Here is an 8,319-nt window from a genome sequence, read left to right as displayed (position 1 = left end):
TTTGTAATGGCAATGCATAAAAGTGTCAGTACACAAGGAGTAAGGCACAAGGCGTGAAATGATTGATTCTGGGCTTTGTTTTCTGAGTATTTAAGCATAGGTATATGAAGTGAGTGATTGCACTTACTTGAGTACTGAAATGGGTTATTGGGTTAGATTGTGTTTGTCAGTGTTGTACTTCTCACTAATTTCACCAAGTTCAGCGATTGTTGATGCTGACAATGATGACTATGAAGTTCCCATCCCAAGCACTCTGGATGGACCCTTCAAGCCTGTCACCGTTCCTCTTGATCGGACCTTCCGAGGAAACGCCATGGATATGCCACACACCGATCCTCTGCTTCAAACAACCGCTCAAGGCTTCCAACCACAGCAGATATCTCTCTCCCTCTCCTCTTCTCATAACTCTGTTTCCATTTCTTGGATTACAGGTACCACTCCTCCAAGGAATTTGTATCAGTCCAGCTGTCACTTTTCTTGTTTTTTTCCTTCCTTCCTCCCCGTGACCCTTTTACTTTTATATCAATTAACCAATGCCTGTTCTTTTTGCTACACCAACCACACTCACTCTCTACCTCCTCATCTTTTTCTTCACTCCATTATTAACAAAACTTTGTTTTCAGGGGAATTCCAAATTGGGGACAACGTAGAACCCTTAGATCCTAACAGTGTTGCGAGCGTAGTTCGATATGGAAGGTTCCGAAGGTCCATGAGTCACCGAGCCACAGGTTATTCCCTCGTTTACAGTCAACTTTATCCTTTTGAAGGTCTTCAGAACTACACCTCTGGTATCATACATCACGTTCGTCTCACAGGTACAACAGTTTCTGCAAGCTTCGCTTCTAAATTCCTACTAACCCACATGCATTTATGGGTTGAATTAATGAAATGAAGTGAATGAAGTTTTGATTTGTGTTGTGTTTTCTGCAGGTCTGAGACCCAACACACTCTATCAATATGAATGCGGAGATCCTTCTTTGTCAGCTATGAGTGATGTTCATTACTTCAGGACTATGCCAGTTTCTGGCCCCAAGAGCTACCCTAACAGAATAGCAGTGGTTGGAGACCTGGGTCTTACGTACAATACCACATCCACTGTTGACCACATCACCAGTAACCATCCCGATCTTATTTTGTTGGTTGGAGATGTTACTTATGCCAATCTTTATCTAACTAATGGTACTGGGGCAGACTGCTATTCTTGCGCATTTTCTGACACTCCCATCCATGAAACGTATCAACCTCGTTGGGATTACTGGGGAAGGTCACTTTCACTTTCTTCTTTACCAACCTTTTTCTCATCATTCTTCTTGTCTTCCACTTGGACTACCTTATCTTCGTTTTTGGTTACAACTCAAGTTCCTTGTTCATTCAGGTACATGCAGCCTCTGATTTCTAGTGTCCCTATAATGGTAATAGAAGGGGATCATGACATAGAACCACAAGCTGAAAACCAGACATTTGTTGCTTATAGTTCTCGATTTGCTTTCCCATCAGAAGAGAGTGGATCATCATCCACTTTATATTATTCTTTCAAAGCTGGAGGGATACATTTTATAATGCTCGGCTCCTACACATCGTATGACAAATCAGGTAAACTCTTGCTTCATCTTTTTTCTTTACTATCTTCCACATGATCCGCATTCTTCGTGTTACTAGCATGGTTTTGACTTCAGAAACCATTGCTGTTTACTTACATTTCTGTTACTCACAACTAGTGTCATCCGCTCTGTTATTGCAGGGGACCAGTACAAGTGGCTGGGGAGGGACTTGGCTTCTGTTGACAGGGAAGTAACTCCGTGGTTGGTAGCCACATGGCATGCACCTTGGTACAGCACCTACAAGGCACATTATAGAGAAGCAGAGTGTATGAGGGTAGAGATGGAAGACTTGCTATATGAATATGGCGTTGACATTGTCTTCAATGGACATGTAAGTGCATTATTTTCTCCACGTGAAATATCATCTATAATAATAATCGTGATCTCTATGGATGAAACAAACATTGCTGAATTAAGAACTTTGTGTGAAAGGATATTTGTTGTTTTGCCTATCATTGTCCGTAATCCCATGTAGATAAATTAAGAGGTGAAGTTTAATAAACGCATAAACAATTGCATTTTTGTTAAGTTATGGTTTGTGCTTGCAAAATTCTTAACAGGTTAATGCGTATGAGAGATCAAACCGGGTATACAACTACACATTGGATCCTTGTGGACCTGTTTATATCACGGTTGGTGATGGTGGTAACAGGGAAAAGATGGCGACCACACATGCTGATGAACCTGGAGAGTGTCCAGAACCATCAACTACACCAGACGACTTTCTGGGTGGCTTCTGCGCCTTTAATTTTACGTCCGGCCCAGCGGCAGGTAACTTCTGCTGGGATAGACAGCCTGATTACAGTGCTTTCAGAGAAAGTAGCTTTGGTCATGGCATTTTGGAGGTATACCTCATCTTTCTTTCACCACTCTTCGCGCTTTTTTTATGGACAGATATTGTTAAGACTGTTGATTCCTTCATGCTATAAGTTGAATAGTTATTGCATTCATATTAGAGCAACATGCCAACAGAAAACACGAATTGAGTAGGACTTCAAACTAACTTGTAACGTCTTACATATGCAGGTGAAAAATGAAACGCATGCACTGTGGATTTGGCATCGCAATCAAGACTTTTATGAGAGTGCCGGAGACGAGATTTACATCGTTAGGCAACCTCAAAACTGCCCACCGTTCAAACCAGCTACATGATGTAATGTATTCAATCCTTTCAAAGACAAGTAACCCTTGAAATGCTTTACTCTCAATTTGTCATCTAACATGTAAGCTATAAGCACGTTTAAACTGATATGATTGTCTGAGAAACACAGTATGCCACGGCAGCGACCAAAACGGGCGATTGACTTAAATTAAAGCTCTAGAAATTATATATTCAATCTCAATACAACCTGGGTCTTCTAACTTCCGACATGAGAATGAAAACAATGGATATGACTAACACAATGTACATGTAGTTGCATCACTACACTACAAAAAAAGTGTCTCCTAAAAACAGAATGAGAAGAAAGTGTAAAAAAGATGAGGATATTGTGTTTGAAGTTGGGGTAGAATTTTGAGGGATTTGAGGGTTCACTCCTGCAACATCCCCGCCTTCCCCGCCTTGGATTGGAGTAGTTGTTGTTGAGGAAGGTGTTGGCACTGTTGTATTTGTAACTTCAGCAGTACTAGACATTATTAATTATAAGATATGAAATCGAGTGAGTAAGCAATTATGAAGCATTCTACATCAAATAATCACATGCGTCAAATAATCACACCTCTTTTCAATTTCTTTTACAAAAACTCTCCAATTAACACGTTTTCTCTTGTTTGATTTAAGAGAAAATAATTAATTTCAAAATGAACTTCAAATTATCTCTCTTCTCCCCTTCCCCTGACTCTCTTCAGTTCAACATTTTTTCTTTTATTGTGCAATCTTGAAAACTCTCCAATTCAAGAGTTATCCTAATAAAAACTATACAGTGATACCTATGACATTTTCCATGGAAGGGTAGAAGAAACCATGGGGTTTTGGGCGTAAGAAGAAAGAGTCTCTGCAGTTTGACCTTTCAACTGTATTTGACATTTCTTTTTATCATAACAAAAATATTATTATTAACAGGTCATCAATGTGACACACACGTATACTCCCATAATTTAATAAAAAGAATTAATTTTAATGTAAATATTATAATAGATATAACAAATAATTTTTATAATTTAATTATAAGTATTTTTTTTATTGTAAACAGTTAACTAAATTTTAAAAATAATTATAAAATTTAAAAGATTAAATAATAAAATAATTATATTAAAAAAAGTAATAAAAAAAGGGTACATAAAAAATTATTATAAAAGAATTACAAAAATTATTTTTTTTATTAATAAGTATAGATAGTTTTCACTAAAATAAAAGTAAAAAATCTTTATAAATCTATCGTACATAATTATTATGTAGGTAATTGTTTTTATTATAAGAGATTACTTAAATTTTAAAAATAGAAATCTAAAGGATAAAATGCCAAAAGAGTAATAAAAAGAAAATTCTTTATTAATGCATATTAGTTATTTGAGTTTAAAGGATCATAACTTAAAATGATGAGACGGGGGGAAATTGTGTGAATGTTATAGACTTTGCCGTGTATATTTTATTAAGACTAATATACTAATAAATTTATTATTGATAGTAACTTATATTTTACAAACAAAATTAATTTTCTTCAAAAGTTACTTATATAAAATGTTTCAGTTTAAGAGCATTGCCGGTTTTTTTCCCGAAAGAGATAATAGGGTCCTCAACCATTTATTTTGTTATTTCCTTTCATTTCAATTACATCTCTGATATTTCATTTGTAATTTTTCATATTTAATTTTTTTTGTTAACTTTGAAAATATTCATCTAGTCTTATATAAAAATTTAACCACTCTACATTCAAATATTTGAAAATTAAACATTATTTGATATATTTTGAAAAATAAATCATATTATTAGTTCAATGTAATATAATCCAATATTACATATAGATATATAGTATTTTTTTCTAGTTATATAACTCTTTAAGACGATTAAATACTTATTAATTACAAATTCAATTTATAAATTAAATTTTCAAAAATTGTAGTTAAACTCTAATAATTTTAAAATATGAAACTATTAATTTAAATTTGTAAGAATTTTATACTTTCTAATGCTTTTTCAAATATTTTAAATACTTAAAAACCTTCATCTTTAGTATAAATCTTTATCATCTAAAATAATTACTTATCACTTAATATTAAATGCAATTAAATTATTATATTTAAAATAATTTATCATGAATAATTATAATGTAATGTAATTTTTTCAAAAAAATCATTTTAAGCGTTTTTTTTTTTTTCTTAAAAGTAGTTTTCTAAAAGGACATCTGCAGCGTGTCTCTATGAATTCACTTTCTATATATTAATGGGATGAGTATTTTTTTGATAATTAAATCAATTAAAAAAATAAATAAATAATAATTTAAAATAATAAAATCATTATTTTAATTTAAAAAATAATTAAATTTAAATAACATACATTTAAAAGGTAAAATTGAAAATGTAATTATTTTAACTTAAAACATGTTTAAAAAGTAAACACAAAAAAGGATAACTTCTTTTACATATAGATATAGATGAAGTAAAGATGCCTGGTTAGATAATTAAATTGAAACAAATTTTATTAGTGTAATTATTTTTTAAAATATTATTTAAGTAAAAAGTTTTACCAAATTTCAATGGATTAGATATTTACACTAAATCTCGGTTCAGAATTTAGTCATTTGGAGTTTAATTAATTTTTCGTGTAAATTTTGGTCATCAAGACCTTAATTGTGACTTACAAAATAAAATAATTATCGTTCTACTAAATCATCTTACAGGAGTCATGATAAAAAAAAGGTGTTTTCAAAACATAAAAAATATATTTTACTTTTATAATTCACTATCTAATTTAAAATTCACGATCTTTAGTTTTTATCTAATCCAGAATTTTATTTCACATAATTAGAAGGTCTTAGATGTTAATGACTCCTGCAGTAAAAAATAGAATATACATGCGGAAATGGAAAATAAATAAATATTTTTTTCCTATTTAAATCAAATGGAAAAGAAACACGATATGAAAATACTCTTTAAGCAGTAAAAATATAACTGTTATCTAATTTTTCTTTAACATCAAATTATTTATAATTTATATGATAAAAAATTAAACAAAAAGATATCTCTCACGAATTTATTTTGAACAAAAATGCATGATAAATCATAGTACTGATATGGAGATTGAATTAAGGGATTTAATCTTTAATTTGAGGGTGTTTTGGCCAATGCACTGAGCCCTGTATTTGCTCAAGAGGATGAAAATGAATGAACGGTTGGATTGCGTGGAATAAATGAGACAAATTAGTTGAGAAGCACGAGAGAACACAACGTACAGTCACAGACATCTGACCTCACCTCAGTCACGCATGCGTCTCGGTTCTCTCACAGACACTCTCCGCCTGCACGTGAATTCAGACCTTTCCCGCTTCTTTCCCACCCATCATCCAATTTTCACTTTTAATCTTATCCATAATTTTTTTTACTCTTGATTAATTTAGCTAGTTCGTTCGTCGGTGTGATTAATTACTTAACTAAGGATTAATTAAGATGACATACCTGGCTGTTGGAGTTGTGATTGCAGAGGACGGGTACACGCAAGATCCATAGCCTGTGTAAACATAAACAGTGAGTGAGAAATTGGAAAAAATCATTATAAACGGCATGGTATAGTACAGAAGAGCACGCACTGGGATCTGTTTGGGCGATGGTGGAAGCGCCATCGAAGAGGCAGGCGTTAGAAGCTCTTCCGTTTCGCTGGTAAAAGCTGTTGAAGGCGTAGGAAGCGTGAGCTTGAAGGGTGTTGGGAAAGAAGCAAAGGTTGTTGGACTGAATGGGAGCGCAATCGGCTCCGCCATCTCCACATGCAGAGTCCAATGCTCTCTGCAGTACCTCCTCGCTCACTCCAATCTTTGCCACGCACCAACTCCCTCCTCCCACCATCTCCATTACCATTGCCGTTACTGTAACCGTCACTGCCACCACCATTCCCATTCCCTTTGCTTTACTACTTCAGAAGTAAAGGATCACCACACTTCAATCGCACACTGCACAAAATGCACTACACACGCAGAAAGGGAAAGAGAAATAAATAACCAGCGAGGGAAAGGTTACATTGAAAAAAATTACTTAAGAAAGAGAAAAATTGAAAAAGAAAAATAAACACAAAAGGAAGAGTCTTTCTACATTTTAACATTTGTTTAGAATTTTTTATATCTTTTGTTTAAAAGTAGTTTATTGACTAATTATTACTACTTGTACTGCACTTTTTTTTTAGGATGTGAGTGTTATACTAATTTTCTATTTCTCTTTCCCCCCTCTCTCTCTCTATATATATATATATATATATATATATATATATATATAAATACATTTTTTCAGATAATAAAAAATAATAAAATTATTGTAATTGTAAAAATAAATTATAGATAATTTATATTTATTTTGTGAGTATATATTTTTATTATAGATAATTTTTTAATATTAAAAAATGCTTAAATTTAAAAATTGGTTATTCAGAGAATAAAATTGATAATATTTATATATGCTAAAAGAAAAAATTCTTTTGTTAATATTAAAAATTTAGTGTGTGTATCTATTTTTTTTTTTTCAAAACTAAAGACTTATTAGAAACCAAGAATACCGCAAGTATAATCTTCTACAGATCAATTAAGAGATCAACAAATCATTCACACATCACCAATAAATTAAATTAACAATTTCACACATCAATCAAGTCAACAAATGCAACATACCAATTCAATAATCCAACAAGAGAGTGCCCAATAATCATCATAGACATAAAATGTATAAATATTAAGACTAGTTTTCTTTATCTTAGTTAAACATTTTCTTTAGTAAGTTGTTCCTCGTAACTCAATTTCTTATTTCTTATGATAGATTATGCAAGGCCCTTAAAATATTTAAGGCTATTGGGCCTCTGAAAAGATCCCAGGCCCATTCGTATTGGGCACATGGCCAAAAGAGGGGTCCCTTCCCTTAGCTTCAGAAATTCATTTCTCCATTTTCTTTTCTCTCTCAAGAACAGAAACCTTGCCCTAACTCAAGCTCTCACTTCTCTCTAGATTTCCAGCATATTCCACCGTTAGAGTTGTGATTTGATTGCATATTATTGCTCCTNGAGTCAAGGGCTACGAAACCATCCGATTGGTTTCTCGTTTCGTCAGGTAAGAAAATTTTTCCTATTTTTCTTTTCTGTTCTTGAACTAGAGCAACCAATTTTTCTGGTTGCATGTACTTTCCACGTTTTTTTTTCTTTTTCTTTCCATTATATTTCAGCTCTAAAAGAAGCTTGTCCTATCACCAAATTGGTGATTTCTAGGTTCTGTTCATTTTCGAAAGTTGTAGGAGGGTACTGTAGAGCATCTGTGAACTACGTTAAGCATCCCACCAGGTAAGGGGAGCCAAAATTATATAAATGTGTTATCTCTTGAATGTTTTTGAAATTTTTGAGAATATCTATTGAATCTGAATTTTTATGAATTACTTGATGGGTTGATGTCTCTGCGTGATTGGATTTCCTGTTATGTGTTTGTGAATATATGCAGGGACTATATTATGCTATTATGAAAATATAAGGTTCTGGGTGAATGTTTGATGTGCTTTGAATGTCAAGTTGAATCTGTTGAATGAGGTATTATGT

The 8,319-nt window shown here is 32.8% G+C and overlaps 2 protein-coding genes and 1 long non-coding RNA gene across 3 annotated transcripts in view; 2 read left to right on the top strand and 1 right to left on the bottom strand.

Annotated features, from left to right (window-relative positions):
• Nucleotides 1-2,784, top strand: LOC106778248 (purple acid phosphatase 15). Its single transcript, XM_014666190.2, has 7 exons — nucleotides 1-431; nucleotides 624-815; nucleotides 931-1,264; nucleotides 1,376-1,593; nucleotides 1,742-1,932; nucleotides 2,162-2,446; nucleotides 2,628-2,784. The coding sequence occupies exons 1-7, from the start codon at nucleotides 140-142 to the stop codon at nucleotides 2,751-2,753; spliced, it is 1,638 nt and encodes a 545-aa protein (XP_014521676.1). The 5' UTR covers nucleotides 1-139; the 3' UTR covers nucleotides 2,754-2,784.
• A 122-nt stretch (nucleotides 2,785-2,906) lies between these two features.
• LOC106778249 (PLASMODESMATA CALLOSE-BINDING PROTEIN 3-like) lies at nucleotides 2,907-6,898 on the bottom strand. The gene is made up of 3 exons (XM_014666192.2): nucleotides 6,347-6,898; nucleotides 6,216-6,267; nucleotides 2,907-3,226 (listed from the first exon to the last, which is right to left on the bottom strand). Exons 1-3 carry the CDS (start codon nucleotides 6,648-6,650, stop codon nucleotides 3,025-3,027), a joined length of 558 nt encoding a protein of 185 aa, XP_014521678.1. The 5' UTR covers nucleotides 6,651-6,898; the 3' UTR covers nucleotides 2,907-3,024.
• Nucleotides 6,899-7,629: 731 nt separating this feature from the next.
• The window catches only part of LOC111240661, a 3,286-nt gene continuing 2,596 nt past the window's right edge, over nucleotides 7,630-8,319 (top strand). The window contains exons 1-2 of the long non-coding RNA XR_002666146.1: nucleotides 7,630-7,843; nucleotides 7,999-8,070. This is a non-coding gene — a long non-coding RNA (uncharacterized LOC111240661). The remainder of the gene's footprint in view (nucleotides 7,844-7,998; nucleotides 8,071-8,319) is intronic.

Source organism: Vigna radiata, unplaced genomic scaffold (assembly GCF_000741045.1).
Source record: "Vigna radiata var. radiata cultivar VC1973A unplaced genomic scaffold, Vradiata_ver6 scaffold_246, whole genome shotgun sequence".
Lineage (NCBI taxonomy): Eukaryota > Viridiplantae > Streptophyta > Magnoliopsida > Fabales > Fabaceae > Vigna > Vigna radiata.
The sequence above is the reverse complement of the archived record's forward strand: the minus strand, read 5'-3'. Positions and strand labels throughout refer to the sequence as shown.